We start from the raw sequence: 27,087 nt of genomic DNA on the forward strand, positions 1-27,087 counted from the left end.
ATCGAAAGGAACAACAGTGAATGCATCTCAATGTCCTCCCTCACATTTCTGCAAAATCATGCATGGAATAAGCTCTGTGTCCACCAGCAAACTCCACCTTCTTCCATTCACACACACAAATCTCAATCCCTTCAGCAATAATGAGCTCTATCATACGTACTGCATCATTTACACTTGAGACAAACAGAGATCCAAACTGTAAATCCATTCTGGTGCCCAGGAACAACAGGCCACGTGGTCAGACCTCAGTGCACACCTTCACCTGTCTGTATGTGCACCCATCTATCCCCAGCACGGTTTGGAGAATGTTCTTCAGAAAGCCAACCAAACAGACAGAAATGGATGTTATTATTGTCTCTCTTTGTGATACAGATGCTCCTCAGTGCTATACAGTAAGAAAAATGCTTCACGTAAAACGCTCATGTGCAAAACCTTAGGGTAAATCTTGTTAATTCTGAAAAACGATGTCTCTTAACCTATTCTTAAGTAAATATATGCAAATATATTACAGGGGGCGGGGGGGGAAATGAAATGATCTGAATTAAACACGCAGCATTTTTACTTCCCTTGCCTATGGTTACTCGCCTATGGGTGGGAAGAACCCAAAGGCTCTGTGTGACCCTTCCCTTCGTTCTCCCTCATCCTAAGGGACAAGGGTGGCCTGGGGTTGAGGCACTGGCCCCAAGTGCTGGGTATCAGGGGCCTGTTCTCATCCTGAAGCTGAGGCTTCCTGTGGGACCCAGGCCGGTCCCTCAGCCTCGTGTACCTCTGCTGCCAATCCTGAACGAGGAAATTGCTTTTCCTTATGCTGCAACGTGTTGTGGAGATACGTTCATTAATGCCTGGGAAGTGCTTAGGCTTCAATGACAGCAAGAAACGACACAGTAAATAAGACTACAGTCGTACCTTGTCCTGATTTGGGATGGGACAGCAGGACAGGACACGGACACAGCCCACCAAGGGCGCTGGGTTCTCCATCCTCACCCAGGCACAGCCCCAAACAACGCAGTGCAATGGTGGCAGGCAGCCCCTGAGCTCAATGACAGAGGTCACCTTCCGTCTCCCTTAGAGACAGAGTAGATCCCCATCTGTTATTTGGGCTGACCACTCCCTGAATTCCACTCAGTCTACTGCTCTGGCAAGCTTCCCAGGATGCAGATCTTTCTTATTCAGGATAACAATGAGGAGTTAGTAATTGGGGCTTTTTTCAGGTTTCCTGAGGTCCCTCCAATAGCTGCGTTGGTGGATACCACAGCCACTACCTTCTACAGCAGGGAAGTTTTAAGCATTCTGCATGGACAAAAACAAAACAGAGACACTGCCACGAAGTTACAATGGGTTGAGGGCTGAACTGGGTGACTGAGAGCCGAGCAGCAGCACACGGAATCATAGAAGGGTTGGGTTGGAAGGTACCTTAGAGATGACCCAGTTCCAACCCCTGCTGTGGGATGACGGCCACACAGCTCGGCCTGCTCAGGGCACCTCCAGGGATGGGGCACCCCAGACTTTTCCAGTGCCCATCCACCAGGCAAAGCACAAGGCAGAGGCAGCCGGAGAGCCAGGCTCTCCTGCAAGAGCAGCAGCACAATGTTAAGTCTTGCAGCACCACAAAAGAGTGCCTGAGCTGCAGCCACGCTCCATGCCCAAGGAACGGCTTGGCCAGCCAGAGCAGCCTCTCCATTTCCTCCAGCTTTCTCTGGGCAGCAATAAGAGATGGCTCATTGGGAGGAGATCCAGCATTAATGGCACTTTAATGAGGCCTTTCAATACACTCACAGACTAATCGGCAAATTCCAAGAGGTTTGAACTCCAATATGTCATTCTGAATACACTGCAGCCACGGTGAATACCTTTCTCATGGCTGGGGCCGTGCACTGCTGGGCCTGATGCCCTTTCCAGCCGTGGTTTTGTGCCACGTGGGTGCCCGTGTGGCAGAAGCAAGGCTGTTACCTGCTAAAGGACCCAAAGCAAACACAACCCTTCCCATTCTCACTCATCCCTAAGGTTGCTGCACCGATGCTGGCTTTGGGAGCACATGCTCTGCCGGTTTCATGAACGGGACGTTTCCCGTGTCCCAGGAGCCCACACCAAACCTCCGGAGGCAGCTCTGAGAACAAAGGGCCAAACACAAGTTTTCCATCTCATTACATAAACCTGGCCTGGGGACGACAAAAGCCAAGGATGTTCAACAACGAGCGTCATCTGATCCGCCCAGAAAGCTCCAGCACAGACTGAAGGCAGGCATGGGACAAGGCTGATTTATTCTGTCAGTCTGCGCCTTGAGCTGAAGATCACATCACACTTCCAGAAAACACTTGAAAAAAGCCTTCTGCTGACACCACAGCCAAAGGGAGCAGCGCTGCACACATGCTGGTACGCGTGCACGGCTCACACCCAACAGCATGACTCCCTCTGAGGTGACACGATGGCCAAAGTGCCCCATCCTCAAGCAGCAGGGCTGGCAGCGTCTGCCCTTGGCCCTGGATCACAGCTCGGGGTCCCAGCAAGCTGCTCGCTGGTCCCAGCACTGCATACGAATGGGACAGGAGGAGGAGAGAAGCCCCCGAGATCACGGCGCACAGGGATACGGCGTGGATTCGTATCTGGTCAACAGAGGTCTTAAAACGACAGGGCGAACAGCAGGGCAGTGCTGGCGGGGAAGCTTGCTTGGGCTTAACAATAGGCTCAGTGACCTGGACAAAGAAAACCTTCACTGATCAAACCCGCAGCTCAGACACTGGCTCCTGCTCTCCTCCATCTGCCACCGGACAGAAAGCTCAGACGGCGTGCGCTCAGACTGTGCCACTCTCAGCCTCTGGAAAGAGGCTCGGCGCTGTCAGCACGTCATCCCACAGGAGCAGTCACACGAGATGGATGCGCCACCTCCGTGCCACCTCCCGGCAGCCCCTGGGGGCTCCCCCTCTGCACCCCTACTGCCAGATCCGACGCATACACCCCGTGCTCCTCTTTAAGCAGGAGCTTCGGACCCCCTCGTCCCTCCCAGCAGCTCAGGGTGTTCAAAGCAGCTTGCTGACAGACAGGCAGGTGTGCGGGTGACAGCGGCCACCTCCCCGCTCGCCCTCCCCAGCGCAGCCCCAGGCACAGCACGGGGGAGTACTGCGAGCCCAGCTGTGACATTTCCTTTCACCTATACCTGTACAGCTGTTTCCTACAGGGCTGCAGCCTCGAGTGAGATGTGTGAGGCTTCTGTAGGTGCTTGGGAACAAGATGGAACAGAAACGCTTCACACCTGGCCCCAAAATTACAGCACGCTGGAACGGGGCCAACGTAAACTGGCAGAGTACCAGTTGCAATGGACATCAATTAAGAAGGCTGTCATCCTCAGACTGCAGGGTTTGCTTTTTGCGATCTGCATCGCTCCTTAAGCCTTCAGCAGCACCAGCGCTGGAGTTTTCCAGATGGGATCATTTCCCTCAGATTCCACTCACTAGATTTATTGCAGCTTTTTTTTTTTTTTTTTTTTTTTTTCTTTAAAAAAAAAAAAACCTCACCCCCCCCTCCCTCCTTTAAGAGACTGAACTATTATTCCACATTGCAGATTTCTCCAGGGCTGTATTCAGTGTCCTCGCGCTGTACGAGTGCTTGTTTGCAATGAGTTCCCTTTACCTTCAGCTGGAGAAAACAGTTTTAAAGACATGCTCAAACCTTTATCTGCCTTAATAGTGACTGCCAGCCAAACCCAAAGGCTGAGTGACCACAATGTGCCCTGCACAGCCCCAGGAGAGCAGCAGCAGTCCCTGGGACAGCACGCAGCAGGGAAGATGGAGGTTGGGATGGATCCCATCTCCAACCCCAGCAGCTCCTGCCCAGTGCCCACTGTTGGTGGCAGGGATGCTTGTTTGGAAAGGCAAACAGGGATGGAAGGAGTTTTTCAAGGATGACTCCTCCTTGGACTCTCCCGCTTGGGGCTCCGGTCTCTGCTCACAGTTTCCCTTTTCCTCCCTGGACCAAGCTCTGAGCTGGAAGCTCTCACTCTCATGGGCTGAGAGCATTCTCCTGCCAGCTGGAGGGGAGAAGCTCGAAGGTTATAGAATGGGAATACGGAAAGGATGCTGAGAAAACAGTTACATTCCCTCACCGGGGTTTTCTCTGTGCTTATGAAGAGTCTGTGCTCTCTGACTCCTGATCTCACTCGCTTTCCTCTTGCCTTGCAAGAAGTCCTCCCCAAATCACTGTAAGGCCACCACTCTGATATGGCATCCAGCCTTGGAAAGGACAGAATGTTGGCATGGCAAAGCCCAGCCACTCCGATTGCTGTTCCTTCTGGACCTTCAAACCTGGGGCTCCCTATCCAAGAAGCATCACACACACTACTACACACTGACAAGAGATATCTTAAAAGCCTTAAGAAGATGAAATACTGTAAATACGTTGAGTAACAAGAAAGGACTGATTTTAGCCCAAGCCTACAATTAAAGGATCCAAAATAGCTCACCCACAACACAGCAGGTCACCAAACCTAGAGCTTAATGGGGAAACTAGAGAGAAGGTAGAATGTGAACCATCCGTTAGGTGGAGAGTGCAGAGCAAAGAGATTTGTGTGCTGCGAAGAGGCGCTCTGCACGGACAGGTGAGTGGTGCAAACAGCAGGAAGCAAGAACTTGTGAAACAAGAACCACACCGAGCGTGCAAAGCTCAGAGGAGCTGTGCAGGACCTGATTTCCAGGGCTGGCACAGCACAATACGGAATGCTGCTCATAATTTCTCAGAGCCTCCCAGCTCAGGGCTTTAGATTGCTTGGAGAGATGAGGCAGGGCTCAGATGAGCTGAGTGGTGAGTATCTGAGACAGTCCACTGCACACATGAGCATGCACATGAGGGGAAAAAAAAGTGCCTCGCTGTTTCAGAGGAGGGAACCACAGTGACTAGCCCTATAAGCATACGTATTAATCATGCACCGTCTGGTTTTAATCCACACACTGCTGATCCTGCGTCTCACTGTATTGTTATCAGGGGAAGGAGTATTTCTCCTCAATCTTATTCACCAGCCAAAAGCCTGAAAATGCAAAAAACACATTTGTGAAGTGCCTTCCCAAGGACCCTGGGCCCCGGACCTGGTGAGCTGGGGCTGCTGCCTTTTTATTGGCGTTTAAAAACCTTTTATTAACGTGTGTCAGGGCTGGGGGAGGAGGGAGAGGCTCGGATTTCAGGACCCCCCATGCAGGGAGGTTTATTGTGGGAAGGGACATTAACGCTTTCTCCTCCACGTCTCCCTGCCTGGGAAATGGGGCAGAGCTGCCTCTGGGCAGGGCAGCTTTCAGAGGGGGATGCTGAGCACAGGAGGAACTTGCAGGGATGCAAACGATGAACGATTCCACCGAGGACCTCCCTACTGCACAGCCTTCCTGCAGCCCTGCCACCAGCACTACAGGGACACTGCACAGCAGGATGCTCCCCAGACACCAGGATGACAGCTGAGGAATCCAGGATGTGCCCCACATTCCCAGGAATGTACCCAGAGCAGACCCACTCACAGCTCACACACACCACTGCCTGGCAAAGCCACAGCCATCACTTCCTCTCTCGCTGCAGCCCAGCTCAGCCACGCTGCTGCTCCATGCTCCCGCAGGGCACGACGCTGGGTGAGTTTGAGGCCCTTTACCATGGGCTCCCATTACTGGCAGCGTTTCTTTCGGCTGCGAACGCTGCAGACGCAGTCTGACAGCCCAGGCACCAGGCTGCATAGTTTGCTGTTGACTGGTACATTCGGTGGTGTTCCATCACACAAGCTGCAGTGGATATCTGCCCAACATACGCCCAGGAAAACATCACCAAGTTATGTTCACCCCGGAGACAGCTTTTGTTGGTTACAGCCTCAATGACAGTGCAGGAGACGACGGGAAGCTCTAAGTATCACACTGGCTCCAGCAGGAATCCTAACGCACAGCTTCATGGCAACGAACGGAGTCAGAACATTTTCACTCAAAATAAGAGCCAGGCCAAATGCTCAAAAACTTGCTGAGAAACTCTGGCTGAATTGTGAACTCCATCTGCTAAATGGGTCACGGAAAACAAAAAGAAGTGGGAAGCACAGTGTTTTGTCCTTTACAGCTTACAAAACAGCCATCCTCTTGGTGGAGCCAATAACCTCACACCATTTTAAGCCCAATACTCTCCACTCTCGCTTTTGAGCAGATTCCCTTCCCCTGAGTTTTTCCAAATTCATTGAGAAACTGCAGTGCAAGTCAGTATCAGTAAGCAAGGTGAGACTGGTGCAAAGAGGGAACAGACTCTTCCTAGCCATGCAGGCAATAGGAGAGGTAGCACATCAGCTTCCCAGAGCCTCTCTGGTGCACCAGAATTCTCCTCCCAGCTTCCAGCACATTGACAGGGTGCAACACAAAGAGCAGAACATTGTCTGCTTCTCTGGCAAAGACCTGTTGTGAACATAGCTTGGAAACTGGGCCAAGCCTGAGAACACGAAAGCAACCAGGTGCAGAAAAATAACTCTTGCTAACCAGCAATGTAAAATCAGCACTGAAAAGAGAGTTCTTGCTGCAAAGAAATACCATTTCTCACCTGCTTGCAGCTCGGTCAATCAGGAACAGACAAAAGCACACAAACAGGAAACTTCCTGCAACACAACTGGACTGCTGCAGAGCGAGATTTGCCTGGGTTGTGCACACTGAGAGGGCAGGGAGCAGAGCAGGAGACTGAGGACTGCACTCATGGATCCTCTTGTTAAGTTGAACCAGGGTCCTGAACTGCAGGAAAGTGCAACACGGCCGTCACAGCGCTGCCATTACACAACTGCTGCCACTCCAGTGCCTTTCTGCAGCATTACCAAATCACATGCAATGGGGTAGGAAGGTTCACAGAGGTTACTTTGCTTCCAAGGCAGCTCACCTCCACCCAAGCTGTACGAGAAGAGCCACCCACCCTGCTTTTACAAGTCTCTTAATGCTGAAGAGATTCTACACCATCGCACAGGAGCCTACTTTCAAGTGCTTAACAACCCTAAGGAATGAAGCTTTTCCTCAAACCTCATCTTCATCTATTTTGCTGCAATTTATGCCCATTCCTTCCTGCGCTGCTCAGCACGGAGCTGGAGGACAGCCTGTTCTCCTCCTTCCCACAACAGCCTTTTCTCCAACTGAAAGCCGCATTTTCCCTAAATTTTCTCTAGACTGAAACGCCCCAGTTCTTTCAGCTCCTTCCTGGAAGTCAGGCTGATGGGTTTTCTGCTCCGCCTCACCTGTCCCCCCACCCATATTCAAAGGGAATACACACACCTGCTGCTTCACATTGGATCAAGAAGAGCCCCTGCAGCACCTGATGCTTTTGCTCAGCGTGGGCAGCGTTAGCACTGCTGGGTGGAAGGAACCCACCTGGGTGTGATGTGCCTGGTGCTAGGCAGAGGGACCAGCAGGCAGCACAACACAAGGAGCACTCCACAGGGGCTCCCAGACTTGCACCAATTCCAGCCAACACCCCAACGTGCTGGGTGGGATCGCTGTTCTAACGTCAGTTACTTTCAAACCAAACCAAACCCACTGAGGAGGCAAAAAAAGAAACCCCCCCCCCCATAAAAAAAAACCTAATGTGGTAGACAGGCCAGGACATCCAAGCCTGGCTCCTTCTCTCCAGGATGTGCAATCTTCCCAGGTAACTGATTCAGTCCCATCGCACGCTGCATGGCTGGGTGCCTGCTGCTGCGCTGGGATGGACACCAGCTCCACTGGTTGCACAGTTTCTTGATGGGGTGTTGGAATCAAAGGGACTCAAGACGGTGACAAATGTCAGCTCTGCAGCTCAGGTGCAGCAGGAGCACAGAGATGCTTCTCCTTTTTCACGCACGTTGAGCGCAAGTGCTTGGCAGGGCAGGTAGATGGCACTCTGAATGAACTGCTGCGTGCTTACAGCAGTGAGACCCTGGGGAATAACAGCTCCCTCCCACATGTCATGGGGCACAGCCCAGACCCAGTGCCTGGAGGAAGGAGCCCATGCATAGGGAGAGGGGTAATGGGACTGTCCCCAGCAGGACAACGCCACACACAGTGCAGCTGTGCTACCTTAGAGCAGAGATGTGCTCGCTATTTGACCTCCCCGAACACAAAACTTGAAAATCCTTTTTGCCAGCGACTTCCTAAACTAAAATGCTTCCCCAAAACTGGAAGGCTTTCAGTTTTAGTGGGGCTGCGGGCAGCGCTGTGAGCACGGGCAGGGCAGACAGAGAAGTGAAAGAGAAATTTGCACCTCCTGGGTCCCCCCTGTGACAAAGGTCCTCAATTTCTCACGGTCACTTCAGGAAAATGTCAAGACGTGGCACATGGGAGCACGCACTGCCACTGTTACCAGCAGGCTCCCACCAGCCCTGCACCCCACTTCTCCTCCTACAGCACCGACTGCCCAGCGAAGAAGCAGCACAGCAACACTGCTGCTGCTGCAGTTCTGCCTGCGAGCAGGAAACTGTTGAGAGCCACTCTCATCCTGCCGTGCCTCCGAGGGCGTGCAAAACAAATGCCATTGTGCCTCCTTCGTCCCCCCCACCTCCCAGGTTCAGGCACGGTATCAGCCCCCAGGTCCCTCCTGGCCAGGTGGTGGCAGAGAGCAGACCCCAAACCCCACATCAACAAGGGAACTGATTTCATTATTCTAAAAACAAACAGCCGAAGGAAAGTTCAGGCTAGAATGGGCTCCTAGAGCAAAGAAAGGAAAATAGAGAGCGGGCAGTGGGGAATGCTTCATATTCCTAAAAGCCTTTTGTACGTTAACACATGGTGTCTGCTTCTCTCTAGTCACCTATTTATCACTCTCCTCTTTAGAGAAGGAAAAAAGTCCTGGCTGCTTTCCTAAGGCAGAGTTTTGTGGCTGGGGGGAGGGGGAGGGTGCTTTAAGCATGATGCAAACCATTTGGAGTGCACTGAGAGCACTGCCAACACAAGCTGCACTATTTAAACAAGTGAGGAAATGATCGTATATACAACATGCCAGCGAGCACACACACACCAGAGGAAGTCGAGAGGGGTTTTCATGACACAGAGCTGGATGTCAGCGGCTGAAAGGTCGATATTTTCCCTTAACACCCTTCTCAATGACTTAATCGTGTTCCGTTTGCACAGAAAACTTCCCAAGAATAAAAGTCTGGAGGAATCGAGGGGGGATGTTTGGCCTACTGCTGACCTTGTCCGAGGTCCTCTCCACGTAGCAGGGCTCCTGGGGGGCGACCAGCAGGGGAACGAAGCCCGAGAGCAGCCGATCCTCTTCCAGGCTAAGCAGGGCAAGGTCGTCATCTGGGTCCTTGTACAAGGGCACCTCCGACTGATTCACTGCGGTCAGTATGTTACAGAAGTCAGCCAGCGTCGCCCACACATCTACTGAGACCCTGGGAGAACGAGGAGAGACGTGAGCAATTCGGGGCTGGAATGCATTGGGAGTTGCCTTGCGACGCTGCGGCGAATACCAGAGAGGTGAGACGAGGCAACGCACGCCGCCCCGCACCGCGCTGCTGCAGCCGTGCCCACGGGGAGGGCTCTGCACACAGCTGCACTGGCACCGACCCCACGAGGGCTCTCAGCCCTCCAACCGACCCTTCCTGCCCCCTGCATGGGAACGGCTCGGCCCTTCCCGCTGCTCTGCCCCACGCTGCACGCGGGAAGCGGTTCCCCAGCAGCCCCAGGGAGCCCAGCCCGTTCCAGCTGGGAGAAATGCCTCTCGCTGCTCTATTTCCAAGCCTGCTGGGAAGACAAACTCATCTTGCTGCGGGGGCAAAGGCAGCACTGGGGGCTGGTATTTGCTGCCAGCACGCGCTGCAGCCACGCTCTAAAGCTGAGAAAGTTTGCAGCTCAACCTCAGCCTCGTGGCGTTAACTCGTGCTCTGCTTTTGGCCATGGTTTCAACGCCTGAGAGCGACCTGCAGAGCTGTCCCTGCACTGTCTCACCTTCCTCGGTAGCACTGAGGCCGTGGGCAGCCCATGGGAGTGCATCCCCATCACACACCCCCACGGCTTGGGCCATGCCAACTGCACTGCCATACAGCACTGCTCGCCCCAGTTCTAGAAGCGCTTCTGGAGGGTTCTTTCAGCCTATGAGCTGGGAAGAACAGAGGAAGGTGGGGCAGCACCGAGAAGCACAGAGCAGCCAGCATCACCCAGGGTGCAGCAGTGACCAAGGGCTGGAGGGAGGCCCCCCCCCCTGCTCTTTGAACTGCTCCAGGTGGACAGAGTCTGCACTCGGTTATTTACGGGAATCAATGTACCAGGAAAGCGCACTGAAATGAAACATCTTGTTTTCAAGAGCGTCCTGGGAGCCAGGCAGAATGAGCAGCCATTAATCAAAGCCCGGCACGTAATCAGCACACATGTAACGCAGAGTCGCCCACGTCCCCGAGCCAGCCCCAGCCAGCACGCTGCAGAGGAGAAGAGGTCCTTCAAAGCCCTCTGCACACAGACACCAGGAGCTGGGTTCATTCACAAAGCTCCATCGCTTGGCTCGGCCAGGTCTGGCTGTCAGAAATGTTTAAATATGGAAAAAAATAAACAGTTGCAACACGTTTTTTCGGAGGGATCTGTCCGAGGCCCTTTGTGATGTAATGGGAAACGTTGCGTTTGTGCTACCAGCTGGAAAATAAACAGAGCTGCGAGGGTTAAAAGGAACTGAACTTTCCACGACCCCTATCTGCAAAAGAAGAAAATAATAAGAGGAATGATCCACTGCCCCACAGCCCTGATAGTTTATCCTCCGGCCCGGGCTGCAGAGACAAGCACCGGATGTGATAGGGCTGCTCTGGGCCACCTCCAAGGCGAGCTCTGCCCATGGGAGATGCGCAGGGCTTGGGAGGCTCAGCCCTCCCCCAGTGCCCTGCTGGCAGCCAGGCTGGGCTGCATGCACCCAGTCACATCGCAGGGCTGGGGCACTGAGCAGGGGCTGCAGCGATGCACAGGCTGCAGCGATGCACAGGCTGCTCCCAGGTGCGTGGGGCAAGGATGGAGAAGAAAGGAATGCATCGCGCGGGGGCCGTCTCCCTCCTCAAGGTTCACTGCTTGTCCTGTGAGCTGACGCTGTCAGCATCCTGCAGTCCCCCAGCCCCTGGACCCTGTACAAGCATTCCCCGTCACTTTATCCCCTTCATCTTCAGCTCCCCACGGCTTCACGGGGCCTGGCCACATCTGTCATTTGTGCTGGACGTGTTAGGTTTCCACCCTGGGTTTCCTTCAATGCAACCACAGTTCTGCTGTGGCGGGCAGTGAGCTCCCGCTACAACACAACCCCGAGCAGCCCTGCAGCAGCCAGCACACACCACATTTCTGCACCTCTGACCGTTTGCTGCCTCTCCCTTTGGTTCGCTTCCCCCTCCGCAGGGCAGCACCACCCCCTGAGGAGGGGTCCCAGCGGTTCCCCTGCTCTCGTTGGCCAAAGCCCTTTTCCTGCTGCCCCTTCCCAACACGCTGAGGCCACGGCTGAATGCTTTCTGACTCCAAGCCCAGCCCTGCAGATCCCAAAGCTTTTAAGCGAGGAAGCGAGGAGGGGTTGAGCGCGAGGTCTTCCTTCAGAACGGGGGGTTCATTCACTTCCCCACAGACGCGTTTCCATTTGCTTATTCCACCAGGATGAGGGGGGGGAAAAAAAAAAGGAAAAAGGAAAAAAAAAAAAAAAGAAAAAAAAAAAAAAGAGTTAATTTCTTTTTTATTGCCTCAGGATTCCAGGTTTAATGTAGCTGTCAGTGCGAGCGCAGCCCAGCTGCACGCCGACGGGACGCGGCCCGGCCATGCACAAGTGCAGGCTGAGATGCGTGGCCAGGGCTCCAATGAGGACAGCCCCCACTTAGGATGATGCCCGTAGGGCCGTGGGGGGCACGTGGAGATGCACACCGAGGCCCAGAGCCCAAAGTGGGGCCCTCACACCCACCACCATCTTGGCCGGGGGAGCGGGTTGCCTGGTGATTAATATCAAGTACAATGACCCCATGTTACAAGCCTGCGGGGGCCTGTGGAGGTGGCCATTTCCTGTGTAATACCAGCTTGTTTAAACACTAACAGTCAAACTCCACAGCTGCAGAACAAACCCGGAAAGAGAGGAGCAAAAGAAGCCCTGCATTGTGTTCCCGAGGCCCGCGCTGCCGTGCAGATGGCAAACGGTGTGGGCTGGGGGATGAGGGGCCGTGCGCCCGCTGCCAGGAGCCTCCCAGCACCACACACAGCCCACGTCCTGTTCCCAGCTTCCCTCCTTCCCACCCTGCCTCGCCGGGCTCAAGGCAAGGAACAAAAAGGGAGGTGAGATGGGAGCTCTGCCCCAGGCTCGCCCTGCTCAGCGGAGACGACCGTGGGGTCAGAGCGGGACACTCTTTCAATCGCTCTGCCCTTGGCATCACTGGTTTTTCCCTGCTCTGCCCTACACGTGGTCCCTCTGGTCACCCAAGTGCCACCATACTCCTCCCTGAGGTGTGTGGCTGCTCCCAGCCCCTGCACTGACACACAGCCTGTCTCTTTGGCTTCTGCTCCACCCAGCTCTACCCTCACTCTCAGCCAGCTTTACGCTAACGAGACTCCTCCGAATCCTCGCTTTGATGTCTCGATAGGGAAATTCTGGTGGACAGCATTACTATCAAGGCTGAAATCTGCAAAAGGGATTTTCCGTTTAGTCTCCAGTAAACTCTTGACACCCCTGCCCAAGACAGTGTCCATCCCTCCCAGTGGGGGCTGCCATCTCAGTGACGCTTCTCTGCAAGTCCAACGTGATGAGAGAGATCTGGCAGATCTCTCTGGGAAGGTAAGCTCCAGAATGTGCTCAGAGCTTTTGGATTCAATTTAATACTTGGTTTAAATTAACCATTTTTAAATGCTTGCAGACAGCCTCTGCAAACTGAGAGGCCCTTCACTGCAGCATGGAAGGAGAGCAGATTCTCCAGGGTCAGCCCAGTGGCAAACAAGTCTGTGCAGCCATTGGCTTCCCTATCAATTCTTGCATTGCTTTAAGCAATGGATTCACTGCAGCAATAAAACAAGAGCACAGAGAAGTTTCTTTGCCTAACTCAGCTCTTCAGCCATACACCCCAAAAGGAGACACGTTCACCCCAACAGCAGCAGCTCCCTGCAGGCTCACCTTCCACTCACATCTGCCTTAGGAAATGTCTTGCTCCCCTAGACTTTGTCATCACCCCATCTCTGCAAGGCTCTCCTGAGGACAGCCTGTCTGAGAGATGCTACCAGCCGAGGGCTATGGCACACACTGCTCCAACACCTCCTGTTCCAACCTCAGCGCAATGTTTGCCATGAGTCACATGCGTTTTAAGACACTGAAGTGAGAGCTGTGAGCAGCTAGAAGACTTGGAAACATCTCCAGTCATGTAGTCTGGTCCGGAGCAACCATCCCTGAGGCAGAGATGTCCACAGCTGGGTTCAGCTCTCATCCTGGAAAACCCAAAGGAAAGAAGAGCCATGCAAAACTTGCTGAGTCCCTCGCCTCCCAGAGAGGTAGAGGGAAAGAACAGCCCTGTCTCTCAAATAAACTCAAGATCTCAATTTTGGTCTTTTAAAAACAACTCTCAACACATCCTTTGAGTCACACCTGGGTGTGATCACTTGGGTTCACGTGACAGAGCAAGGAGAGCTTTTGGGGAAAGATTTTCCCTCTTGGCTGCCGGTGCCCAGCTTGGGAGGAGATGCCTGCCCAGAGCCAGCTCCATCCCCACATCCCTGCCAGGACACAGACCCACAGATGGAGCCTTCCAAAACTCCCTTCCTGCCCTGCGAAGCCCACGTGGCTCTACGCTGCACGCAGCGCTCACCCCTCGCACCTTTCCCTTCGTCTGTCCAACAGGGAAAGCAGAGAGCAAAGGAATTTCGTGTTTTTTTTTTATTGTATGGACTCAAATCCAGCAGTGTGATAAATGCATCCGAGCTACAATTAGGAAGATATATAGCATCAGAATGCGAAGGTCTGGGCAGCGTGGTGAAACGCGGGCTCTCCAGAGCCCCAGCTATGTTTCCCATTATGTAACCCTGGTCATGGGCAGACAGCCAGACTCCAAATGAAAAAGAGACTCTGGCTTGGCACCGTTTCTATTTTCCTATCCTCATTCGGGGTCAGCGCAGTGTCATACAGCTGCAGAGAAAGCTCCGGGGATTAAACCTGGGAAAGACTCCAAGACCAGGACCTGGGTTCAAGTACCAGCTGAAAGCAATAAACCAACTGCCACAGCTGGGCTGAGTTTAGACGTTCTCAAAGTCCCCCAGCTCTCTCACTTACTAAGAACCAGCAATCACGAACATGGCGAACACAGCACGAGTGGAGGCCTTGGGATGTAGAGCCCCAGCAGCCCAGGCCCTCGGCTCTGGTGGAGGCTTGACAAGCTGCCCTGCTGGCCCTGAGCCCAGGCCATCATTCTGGCAGCAGTGCTGGCCCCGGATGAGCTGCACTTTGATGCAAGTTCTGAGCCAGGCCTTTTGCTCCTGGTGGGCTGCCAGGTGGGTATGGGGCCTGTTTTTTTCCAGAAACGTTTGCACATTCGTGGCATCCTTGCAGGGTGCTGCTGTGCTTTAGGGGGTTTTTTGTTGTCCCCTTCCTGAGTCACGGCATCAGGGTGCTGGGAGGCGGTCTCAGTACGTCCCCAAAGCTTCTCCGTTGGCACTGCTGAAGGACAGAGCCTGCTAAGGGGACCTGGTGGCACGTCCCTCTGCCGGAAGGCACAGAGCACACATGCAACAGCCCAGCAGGCCCCTGCTCAGAGTTCTGCAACTTGGCATCTGTGCGTGCTCCTTTCATGCTCTCCCTGCTTCTGAGCTCACCCTGCCCACAAACCTTGGCTTCCTCCAGCGCGCCTGCTGCTCTGACCCATGTTTTACTTCTGAGCTCCTTTGAAGCCGTTCCTATCCAAACCCCCAGACTTGGTGACTCTACCTGGTTACTGAGCAGCCCCAGGCGAGGCAGCGTGCTTCTGTCAATAGAGAGCTGAAACTCTAAACGAGTGCTTCCCTCTTCCTTTCCTACCTCTGGGGAAAACGTTGCAAGTCCCAGGTCATGCCCAAGAGCAGAGCTGGTTCCCTGCAGCTCCGGGGGTGCTCAGCTTCTCCCGGACCACCAACACTTGGGTACACAAAGCTCTGGGCTGAGAAAGCAGCTAATACCCTTGCCACGGGCAGGGCTGGGGGACCAAAGAGGAGGAGGGAGCCCTCAGGAAGGCTGCCCATACCCTAATGGAGACTCAGAGACGGGACGAGGAGGGTAGCTCAGCCACCTCCATGCCAGATGGGCAAGCAGCACGACAAAGACCCTCTCTCCGTTGGGCAAGCCAAGACCTGATGGAGCAGAGCCCATCGCCTTGCTGGGCAACCGGGAGCCTGCACCTGCTCCAGTACCCCAGGGGGATGCAGCAGACCTGCACCCACACCACAGCCCTCACCCACAGCAGGGGAGGCAGCTCATCCCTGGAAGGCGCCAAGCGCCGGCTGCGCGAGCCCGATCAGAAATTCCATCTCGAGGCTGCCCGTCGCCAAGGGCTCGGCGGCTCTCTGCGCAGTGGAAGGGGGGATTGGTGCAAACAGGCGCACGTGACAGATCCCAGTTTGAGTTCCTGCCCAAAGATGGGCAGCGGTTCACATGAGCAGGCAACGGTCCCACACCGAGCAGCCGACAAACAGAAAACAGACTCCATCTCCACAAAATGAGGCCCAGAACTTCCTGTGTGAGATTTCCATTTCCTCAGCCAAATGAAAAAGAACTGGAGTAGAGGCAATAAACTAGGAGAGCAGGACTGGACCTGACGCACGGAGCGGGGACCCATTAATGGTTAAGCCACTTTGCTGGATTACTCTTAATGCGCCTTCCCATCACCCTGGGTTCTGGCTCCTTTGGATTAACAATAAGACGTGATTTCAGGCTCTGGATCCGGAGTACCGGAGGCAGATGGAAAATCCTGCGGGAAAGCAGCTACGGAGCATGCTCAGACACTGCTTCGCATACTCCATACTTGGCCCTTTTACTTGATTTTCTGTCCAAAAATATGCAAATTGCCTAGTCCGCATTATGGACTAATGGGCTGGAATCGGCCAGTTTAGAAAATTAACCCTTTTTTGTGATGTGGGGGTAGAGGCAAGCTGTGTTTGAAGCTGAAGGGAGGCGACTTCTGGAGCTCCGGGAACAGGCAAGCGGCTCCAGGCCAGCCCAGCCTGACCAAGGTTTGCCTGTTTCAGATAAAAACAGGCAGTAAAATGCTCATGCTGCAAATGGACTTACCTCCTTCCAGAGAAGAAGGCTCTGTCTTTGAGCTGGTTGGGCTTGAAGGAGGTGTATCCCAATAAAGCAGACACAAACCCTAAGCACAAGGTAAAAATCCAGCTCATGGCTCATCTCCTAACAGCCAGAAGCAAAGAGGCACATGCCAGAACCTTCAGAACCCCTTCACACCCCCAGTGTCCAAAGCTGGACACCTGTCACTGTGACACTGAAGGTGATGAGTCCCCACCGAGTGTCCCCTGCACGCAGAGTGCCACATCCAGGAACAAGTGTGAGCAAGGGGGAAAGGTGGCACGAGGAGCCTGAGTAGGGAGGAGGAACTACAAGACAGAGCAGAGGATGCACGTACTGTTTGGGGAGCTCGAGAGAAGTTGGTGGCGGATTCCAGGTGTCTGGGTGGCCAAGCATCCAGTCTGACCAGACCTTCACACTGGGGAGCAGCTCCTTCAGGTCCTGGGGCAAGGCAGAGACCTTGATGTCATCCTCCTCATCCTCCTGTTCCTCCTCTTGTGGCTGAACTACAAAGACAAGAGGAGCTCATTGAGCCAGGCTCATGCAGCCCCTCCGTCTCAGGCAGGGACGAGGAATGCACAACATAGACCCCAACATCCCAGCTTTGAAGGTGCAAGATCAAAGGCAGAGCTCTTTTTCCTACATGGAGTGGCTCACGGAGTAAGCCAGGATGGGTCCAATCCATCTATGAGGACAACAACTGCCAGCATCACAGAGGCAGGGTCCTGAGGTCTCTGGGATTTGGGATTTCCCAATATCTGGCAGAAAGCATGCTCTGCATCCACCCATTTCTTCCAAATATTTTTAGCAGTTTTATAGTACACCTCATGCCAAGTGATGCAGAGCCTGGGATGCTGGAGAAGAAACCCAGGACCCCAGCAGAGAGGAAGGGGTGCACAAAAAAGCAAAGAATGAGGTCTCAGCTTCCCCCTCCATGCTGCCCCAGGGGTGGGAGCACAGAGTCCTGCTGGTGAGCCCTTACCTTGCATGCATTCTCTCAGCAGATTGGTGCATCTCCTCACCAGGAGTGCAAACATGGACAGCCCCAGGGCCGTGGCCTGTTCCTGGATGACAGAGCGGCAGTCCTCAGAGATGCACTCTATGAGAAAGAAAGAGATTTTAGTGGGGAGCAGCCAGATGATCCCTCTTTACTTCACCTACACAGCCTCCTTCTGTGCATCCCACGTAGCAGGGAATAGGCGACTCCTCACACCTGCCTTGGGCCCACTTGCTGCACATATGGGGAGAAGCAGGTGGCTATGGGAGCAGGGTGAGGCTGCAGCCACGCTGTCCTCATCACACCCAAAAATACCCCTCGTGCTGAGCCAGTGCTCAGGGCTTTCAGCACGGAAGCTGCTGCTTGGAGCTGATGCCTTCCCCTGAAGGAGGAGGGCATGTTTAAGTGCTAAAAGGGTAATTAGCTGCATGTTTGATCTCTGTCCCTGCTGGAGTTTTAACCTCAGCAGCTGAGGAGGGGGCTCCTCCCATTTAGTTCAGCCGTCACACAACAGCTTGTCAAGAGAGCTTAATTGAAGCTGTTACTCAAGTAGATGCCACACGACCACAGCTCTTCCAAACAGAGCCGGCTCCGAGTGACAGCAAATCCCCTCGGCACATCTACACCCAGCCAGAAACCACTTCTGAGGCTGCAGTGAGCAGCGGGACGCTGGCTGCAGGGAGCTGCCTGGAGCCGGGCGTGGGTTGCATTTAGCACAGCCTGCGGCACCGTGGGCATGGCACCACGGGCATGGCGGGCTGCCCATGCTGGGGCAAAAGAAGATGCTGAGCCTCACAGGCAGCCCCTGGCCCCAAATCCCTTCTGCCCCTGTTCCCCTCCATTGGCCTCTTGTTGCCCAACGAGGGTGCTCTGCTCCTCGTGCTGGTACCGCCGAGCGATGGTAGGAAGCGCCTGCCTGCAGGGTTGTCAGCTTTGGGAGGAAACATAAAACTAAAGATGTGACCACTCCGGGACAGTAAATCTCTTTCATGAAGCCTTTCCCACAATTAAGAGTGTTAGTCCCAGCGCTCTGGCCACAGTCCAGTTCAAGAAATTACAGTCGTCTTCACCACGCTCCCTCCTCCCGTCACTCTGTTTCAACGCTGGACTCCTTGCTTCCCATCCTACACAGGCACAGACTGAGGCCACCCCACTGCCACCTGAGCGCTGCTGTGTCCCCAGGGCACAGTATGCTGAGTGGTAGCACCCCAGGACTGTGCAGGCACCCCAAACTGCTTTCCCTATGGTTCCAGCTCATCCCATTATCAAATAAAACAAAACCCTGCAGCCCGTACTCAGGGGACCCGTGCCAAACTGCCTTCAGGTGCTGCTGCTGACACCTGATCAGCTGCAGGTGTCACCCCGCGTCCTCCCCTAAAGCTGCTAGCCTCACCACTGCACTGTGGGCACCAGCAGCCCTCAGACCCCATTTTCCACTTGACTTGAACCACTGGATCTGCAGTTTCCATACCTCTCTCAGCCCAAATTCTTCTGGAATATTTTAGCCAAAACTGCTGGGCTACTTGTGAGAATGAGGCTAGGAAATAAGGCAGTGGCTTACCCTTTTTAGAAAAAAAAAAACCCTTACAACCTTTTCCTAGAGCTAATCTAGCAACTGCAAATCCTGGAAAGGGGATCTGAGGTTTTGCTGCAGAATAACCTTTTTAGCAGAGAGTTTTCCTGACCTACTAGAAATCTGTCCATGCGTGGCCAAGCTATAAACATCTCAAATACAGCAGTTTTTCCATATTCAATAGGAATTCATTTCAGCAGCTAAAACCTTCTAAGATTTCAGCTCCCTGAGCATGCTCCATCTTCCACCCTGACACCTAACCTGCATTACACTCAGCAGACCAAACTGTTTCGATCCAATGCATGGGGACCTCCAAAGCCACGTCCTTGTCCTGCCCACTGCTGCTGGTTGTGAGGGCGGACCCTGCTGAGAGCCCGAGAGCACAAGGAGGGAGATGGGATGGGGTAGGATGGGATGGGATGGGAAAAAATAGGAGCTGATGAGCATCAAACTGCAAACACAGACTGCAACAAGGAAGCACAGCCGGGCTGGTGGTTCTGAAGATCACAAAAGCACTCTGAGCTGCAGAGCTGCAGAAGAGCCCTCCTGTTCCTCCGCATGTAGGACAGAGGTTTCTTTCTCCAGCACGAAGAGCAGGGGCAGTTTCCTTTGCAGCTCCATCTGCAAGCACCTACCTGGCTCCCGGATGCAACCCGTGCATGAGCTGCCAGCTTTGTTCTGACTCAGGATCCGACTCAGGCTTTCTGCAGTCATAAATCTACCTGCTCTGCAGGGGAAGGGTGCGGGGAGAGCAAGGAGAGAGACGGAGAGCGCGGGGACTTTTGTAAAGGGGAGAAATCTGTGTTTCTCTGAGAACATTATATTCATGGAAAACATAAACCAACTGTCGTCAAAGTCGTCTGAGCTCAGGAAATGGAGCGGCCGGGAGAAGGCTGCCATGTGGCCGGATGTTATGTATTTCTAATTAGTGCTATACATCTTTCAGCAGCGAGTGTCCTTTTGCTGGGAAACACAACGCGCTGCCCTTGTTATTGTAACTGTCAGAGAGTGCTTAAACAGATAATCTCCAGGAAAAGTGATAAACACATCCCCTCTCCCACTAGGGTGTGCAAAACAGCAATGCCAAAGCTCTCTTAGGGCAACAAGACCAGGCACAGGAAATGGGAATGGGAAAAGAGCGGTGGTGTAGGGGATGGCCGTGGCTGGGGAAGGGGAGCTGCTGGAGGAAGCTGCTCACAGCCGCTCCAGTGCCATGTGCAGGAGGAAATCCTGCAAGAGCCACGTGGCCTCAGCTGCTGGAAGCGAGGGGCAAGGAGCTGCAGCAGCTCCCAGGCAGCACACAGCGTGTCTGTGCTCCTGCCTCCATCCCAGCTAGCACACAGCATGAGGAGTGGTGAACCCTGCATGGCTAAAACACACGCTGCCACCAGGCGTTAGCAGAGGCTCAAAGGAGAGCAGGTCACTTTGATTCAAGGAATTGGACTGCTCCTGCCAAGGGTCAGAAGGGCTCTAGCAAGATGCTTTCCATGTTGGCCTCCCCATCCTTATTACCCTGAGCTTTGCTCTGGGCTGGGAAGCCTGGAGTGGTGCCGGCACAGGGACGGGGCTTTGCTCCGCGGGAGCAATAGCTGAACCCATCTTCCATGGTGATGCTCTAAAGAACCGTAAGCAAAGGCAATTGAGCAAACAGCTCCCCAGGCACAGCCCTGAAGATGATACAGGCTGTGGGTGAGCCCTGCCTAAGGCTCGCTGGTGGATGTGTCAGCAGCTCAGCACAGACAGCTGACTCACCAGCCAGCTGCTGCCCTGCGGGGAAGGAGAGAGCCTGGTGACCACCGTGCTGACACCACCTGAAGGCGATCTGGTTGCTCTCTTATCACTCGGCCCCAGGCCCCACGAGTGTGAGTGTTTTCCCCATGAATCACTCTGCCAGACACACTGCTGGCAGCCCACCGGGATGGGGCCGGCTGCAGGAAGTGGGCAAGGACAGCAGCACTGCCGGGAATGGGACACGACGCAGCAGAGCGGGGATGCTCAGGGCTGCGGGGCATTTCCCTGCCACCCCCTCGAAGAGGAGCAGTGAGTCATGGGCACTCCCAGATCTGGCTGGGAACAGCGAGTCACACACGCACTCATCTGCCCTCAAAGGAGCCTGGGAACCCACTCACACACCCATGGCTGATGCCCTGCAAAGAGCACCGGGCAGCTTTCCTGGAAGGATGCTCCCTGACCCCACATTTACAGGCAGCAGTGAGGACACGCAGCCCCGCAGCCAAGCAGACACCACCACCTGCACGCAGAGGGCTGAAGCCCTCCCAGAGCCACTTCACAGCAGCCCATCTCCCTGCAGCAAGCTGTCCTATGGAGAGGCAGAAAGCCACACAAGGGTCTCAGCCACAGGACCCAGACCTGCTGCACGCACTCCCAGAGCTGCCCAGGAGCCCACAGCTCCTTCTGCTCTGCACTGAAACCCCATCTTGTCCGAGGGAGGGAGGTGAGGAATGCTGGGGGCCTGGGGAGGATGGAGCAGCTCTCCCTGTGGAAGCCATTAGATATTCAACACTTCATTTGTTTCCAGCCATTCTGGACTGCAGCGCTGGGCTCGAGGACGGGAGGCTCTTCTCTGACGTAACCAGGAAGCAGCTGCAAAATTAAGGAATCCCTCATGACATCATAAAAAGGGTCGATGGTTTACAGGGGAAGGTATAAAAATTAATGACATATTCCCACCCCAAGCAACAAGCCTGCCCGAGAGCCACAGAGGAAGCCACGCTCTCCCAGCACCCCGGGGCTGCTGCTTGCTGCCAGCCCACTCCGATCTATAGGGATGGCTGATGAATGCACTGAGTGTGCCCCCCAGGTCCCCCAGTTCTGCAGCCCTACAAACCGACCTGTCCTGCAAGAGGAGCCCAGGGAGCAGCACATTGTTCCACAGCTGCACGACTCAGGCTAGGGCACAAAGAATGACACTAGCCTGGGACAAGCTCAGAGCCATTTCCACTTGAAAAGGGAAAAGGATAGTGGTTTAAAATTAACTGCAGCCTTTTCCAGGAAATATCAGTGGAAAGAAGCAGCCATTTTTAGAAATGTTATTCTCAGAAATTTCCTGAAAAGACCCATCAGTCAAAACACAGATTGAAGCCATTTCCACTTGCACTGAGCAGCACTTCAGAGCTCAATGTGCTTGGGGTGCTGACCCGAGCGGCGGGGCCAGGACCTTGGGTTGCACCCTGCAGCCCGGTGAGGCTGCAGAGTCACTTCTGGATATGCACCATCCTGTGCAGGGTCAGAAACAGCCCAAATGTGCACGGCTCCTGAACAGCTCCTAAGAAAGTGTGTTAATCCAGGTTGGCATGGCAGTACGTCTCCAGCCCGGCACCAGCTGCATATTGTGCTTCAGGATGCATGAGCACAATAGGGCTGAAGTGGTTCGAAGGGCAACAGGGTGCAAGACACGAGTAGGGCTGTGCACAGAGTACATCTGAACGAACGGGGGCACACTGTGAGGGCTACACCAAAAGGAGAACAAACATGGACATCAGAAGCATAAAAAGGAACGAGGCGCACTGCAGTGAGGCAGGATACAGACACATACAACAGGACGATGCAGCCTGGTAGACAAAACCCCTTAGTCTGCACAATCTTTCATCCTTCCTGACCAAACACAGATAGAGCCACAGCCTCACCCGCATGGGCAGCAAGGGCAGCGTGCATCCTCGTGCTCATAGAGTAGGCAGCCAGGCAGCACCACAAAGCATTGCACGCATCCCAGCCGGGCTGTCACTGTGTCAGATGTTATTTACAGTGGGAGGAGGTGTGAACAGGGCTTCCTGAGAGGTTTACTCCAGGCCGGAGTGAAGTTGTAGCAGGACAATTGCTGTGCTGGAGCAGGCAGCCTGCAACGTGCCTCTGCTGGTGCGAGCGTTCTGTGCCTGGAGGGAAAGTTAATGAGAGAAAGAGCCTGCAGACAGGAGCGCTGGGAGAGAGCTGCCTTTGATGGGGCAGGAACAGCAAAGTGAGGAGCTTCCGTTTCAACACATTCACTCATTTGCTGCTGCTCTTCTTTTTACAGCTTCCTGAGGGACCCAAGCTCCGCTGGGTCAGTTTGCAAAGCAAACGCCAGAACGCAAAGCCAAGTCTGTGGCCCCTGCTTTCCTCTACCAGGCAGCAAAGCCCAGACCCAAAATGCCTCCTCACCCCCTGCAGCATCCCCTCCGGGTGGTGCCAGCCCCATGCTGTACCCTCCCAGCACTCAGACACTCCTGTGACAAGGGCACAGCCCAGACACAGTGCCTACACTGAGGCTTACCTAACACTTTCCATTATAAGCCCCTGGTTTTAGTTCCTAACAACTTTGCCAAACTTTAACCATTTAGGCTGCGATCCCTCACGCCAAAAGCTTTCTTCGAGCTAAATTTATTGGGAAAATTTCATCGAAAAAACTTCAGCCATTTGCCAGAATGAGGTTAGGGAAAATATATTGTTCTTCTCAAGTTCAAAATTCTTCGACCATTGCAGTGAAATCCCCAGCACCTTCACACTTTGGAGCAGGACCCACCAGCTTGGCAGGGGCTGGCCGAGGGGTCTGGGAGAGCTTCTGCCACCCCAACCCATCCCTACAGAAAATAAATGTCCAGCAGACACAACGTTGAGCATTCAGAGGTCAGCAATACCAGATTTAGAGCAGACATGCAAGTTCAAGCCAAGCTCATCACGTTTGGACACTGCATGGTTGCCCTACTGGCATATCACCTTATCCGCCCTCGCGCTGGCTTTTCCAGTTGACACAGAAATGAATGGTTGCCAGAGACCCTCCTGAAGAACCCTTCTCAGGTGCTGAAACATGAACACGGTGAGGCTGAGGACTGCAGAAAAGCACTGTGTTTGGGGGATGGAGATGGCTCAGTGCTATACAGGAGAACCCGGTTCTGTCTCTGCCTTGGTCACACACTCCCCAGTGCACCCAGAAGTCATTGGCCCACACTCCCATCACATCACATCAGTATTTGCACATCCCTAACAGCTCAGAAGAGACACAGAGGGGATCAGATTTGCAGATGTTGGGCAACTGCAGCTACAACCACGGCTAATGAGAGTCCTGCACTGAAGGCGAATGAAACCCGTGGAAGACAACGCATTCAGGACACCTCCATCTCCTGTATTTCAAGGTGAGCACTCAAAATCTAGAAAACTCATTATTTGTTATCGGTGTATATATCTCTACACTAGAGGTACCATGCAGAAGGCATGAACCAAGACAGAAGCAAGTTTTTGCCATCCCATTGTTTGGACCTGAGGACGGCGAAAGCAACCAACGAGTTCTCTGCAGAAATGCCACGGGAAGGGAGAGGAGTTTTACACAAGTGATGGCACAACAGCAAAACAGAGCCCAGGGTCTTCTGGCCACGTCATCATCTGCACTGCCAGAGAGCCCCTGTCTGCATCACAGCACACCTCTGGCGAGTGAGGAGCTGCAGAGCACTCTGAGGTTTGCAGTGCTACGCACACGGACACGGCCAGCTTCACCCATCCAAGCAGCGGCGGTGAATGGGGGCTGTGTGCTCCTCCTGTGGAAATTTGGAACAAGCTCAGTGCCACGCATAGGAAGGTTCTCAGGTGTCGGGTGAGCAATTCCCTGCTGGCAGGGCTGAAACCGCAGGCACAAACCCACAGCACACAGGGAACCGATTCCAGGAAGTCTAACATCCGAGCCCCGATATTAGAAAATATGATCTCAGTGCTCCAACGGCTCACACGGAGCCGGACCTCGGGTCCCAAACACCACAGCCCCCCGAACACCTGGATTAACCACCACCATTAACCTCCTCACCACCAACAAGCACGAGGCACGCACTGCCTCCGGGCCAGAATCCTCTTTTCTCCTGCGATCTGAGCCAGGGTTGGCACGACTCATGGATGCCGTGGTTACACCACTCCCATGTGCAGGGAGAAGAGCCCCGACCCGCCGTGCTCAGCTCACGACAGCCCTTCAGCATCCCAGCTCCAGCACTGCGACGTTCCCTGCACAGATTCAAAAACCTGCTGCAGTTCCAAAGCGGGCTTTGGTTTCACTGTGACCAGCAGCTCAGAGACTCACAGTTACTATACAGTCGAATAAAATATTTTTTCATAAATTTAACGCCAGCATGTCTGTGTTTGGAAACTTTGAAAATCCATGTTGTATGGTTTACTGCACTGGAAAAGGTGCCAACAGAGTTTCAAAGGAAGGGAAGTGTATAACTGTTTCCTTTCAAATGCATTTTCCAATGGGATCCATTGAGGGAAAAGGCTGGAACTAACTAAAACATTATTAAAAACTGTTATGAAAAGAGACAGAGAGATGGAAAAAGATAGACAAAAAGTCCAATACACAGCCGAGAGGGAGGGAAGGAGACAGGCAGCAAGAAAGGGGATACGGGCAGCAAGACACTTTGGGTGGGGAAAAAGGGGCGAGACGGGGAGTTTTATCTGGCAGCCCCGCTCGTGGTTTCATATTGTTGCAGATCGATTGATCGGGATTTCAAGTGCTGCTGGCCCGGTGGCACGAGGAGAACCACAGAGCTGGCTGCGAGCGCGGCGCCTGCGAACTGCTGACCTTCAGTTTTCAAACCAAAAATATTCTTTGGGAAACGGTTCCACCGGGTTCCAGCCCAGGCTGCCAAGCGCAAACAAGCACTACTAACCTGAAGCAACACCCAGGACTAGTAACCTGAAGCAGCTCCCGGGTGTGATTCACACGGCGTTAACCCGGCGTGACAGCCGTGTGTGCAGGGCTCAGCTCAGCCACATGCACTGAGTGGAGAAGGCACTGATCGCTCGCATTGCTGCTGCAGTGGACGCACGGGTGCTCCTCTGCTGGCTGCATTCCGACCGCTCTAACAAAGCCTGCAAACAGCGAGATGCTCGGGGCCATGCAGCACAGCCACAGCTCGACTCCTGCTTCTGCTGCCCTGCGAGTGAAGGGGCTGGAAAAGCACTTTTTGTAGCGTTACCTCCGTGCCCCCTGACTTTGGGAAGGGTCCAGGGCCCCGCTGCTCTGCTGGGCTTCAAAGAGCCAGGCCGGGGTGGGCAGCGCCTGCCGAGCCGCGGGGCTGCGGTTCTTCGGGGTGTAGCAACCGTGGGCTGTAGCACACATGTGGAGGGATGAGGGGAAAAAAATAAACAGACAGACAAAAGAATGAGGATGCTCTGCCAATTCCAATTGTGCAGCTTTTATTTTAAATACTTATCAAGCTGAGAAAGAGCAGAGTTCTTGGAAAATAAGGTTTCCTTTCTTCCAATGCCAGTGTCAAACACCCTCCAGGACGGGTACGGCACAGGCGCAGCCGCCATCCGTCCCACCCGCCCTGGCAGGGATCGGGGCTAACAGCCCTGCTGCTTCTGGTAAAGAGATTGCTCCTATTTTTTTATTAATCTCCAATCTGGCTGGGTTCAAATTATGGCCAATTACCCACCAACACTTCTCGCTAATAAAATAAAATTTTACGGGCCCTAATTACTGCTTTCGCTCAACTGCTCGACGGGAAGCGGCGCGCTGCAGACGTGCGGGGCGGTGAGGGAATGCTCAGCCCTGTGTGCCAGCAGATGGCACGAGAGGTTCCCAGTGCCAGGTGTCCCCAGGCTCACTGACACGTATCCCCAAAGCAGGATGCCTGCTGCCTGCAGTGCCGAGCCAACCCTAAGGCCACCACTATCAGAGCGGCGAATACATTCCACTTTAGAAACGATATCTGAAAGCCCCGTGCGGTTGCTTGCCTTCACAGCAGGGTCCTCCCACCCAGGGGACAGAAGGAAGGCAGCCCCCCAAGCCCCGCTCCCACCTCACCTCTCCGTCACCCATACACTTCATTGAAAGAGACGGGTGCACAAGCCAAAATGTATAAATTCCTGCGAAAATATCCCAGCTCCCAGCCCTGAGCGTTTCCATCCTGGTGCTACAGCACAAACAGGAGCCCCACAGGTGCCTGCAGCCCTCGCACATCACGCTGGACCGTCTCCGCAGCGCCGGGCTGACGGAGAGCCTCAAAGCAGCGCTGCCACGCAGGTATCCCGGCTCAGCTGGGGGAACGCGGCTCTGCCGCAGTGATTAATTTCTCTTTCTTAAGCAGGATTACTTTAATTTTCAAGGCCTAATGGAGTCCAGCTGCGACAGGGAGGGAACGCTGCAGCGGTACAAAGACGGACCCTTCCACGCTGGTGCAAACTCAACGCGCACACACACACAAAGACCTATAAAAAGGATGCACTGCGGCGGGATATTTTTAGTCTTGACAATACGGCACTAAAAATACGACTTTGCTAATACATCACTACAGAAATATTCCCAGTGTCCATTCAGGAACGGTTTAAA

At 54.0% G+C, this 27,087-nt stretch overlaps 1 protein-coding gene across 1 annotated transcript in view; it reads right to left on the reverse strand.

The window, feature by feature from the left end:
* SMG6 (SMG6 nonsense mediated mRNA decay factor) overlaps positions 1-27,087 on the reverse strand; it is a gene marked incomplete at both ends in the record, with an annotated part of 89,261 nt that overhangs the window by 26,524 nt on the left and 35,650 nt on the right. Inside the window, 3 exons of the mRNA XM_079545288.1 lie at positions 9,145-9,346; positions 16,544-16,712; positions 17,189-17,305. Coding sequence (XP_079401414.1) covers positions 9,145-9,346; positions 16,544-16,712; positions 17,189-17,305 — 488 coding nt within the window. The remainder of the gene's footprint in view (positions 1-9,144; positions 9,347-16,543; positions 16,713-17,188; positions 17,306-27,087) is intronic.

This window comes from Tetrao urogallus (assembly GCF_951394365.1).
Source record: "Tetrao urogallus genome assembly, chromosome: 20".
In the NCBI taxonomy this organism is placed as follows: domain Eukaryota; kingdom Metazoa; phylum Chordata; class Aves; order Galliformes; family Phasianidae; genus Tetrao; species Tetrao urogallus.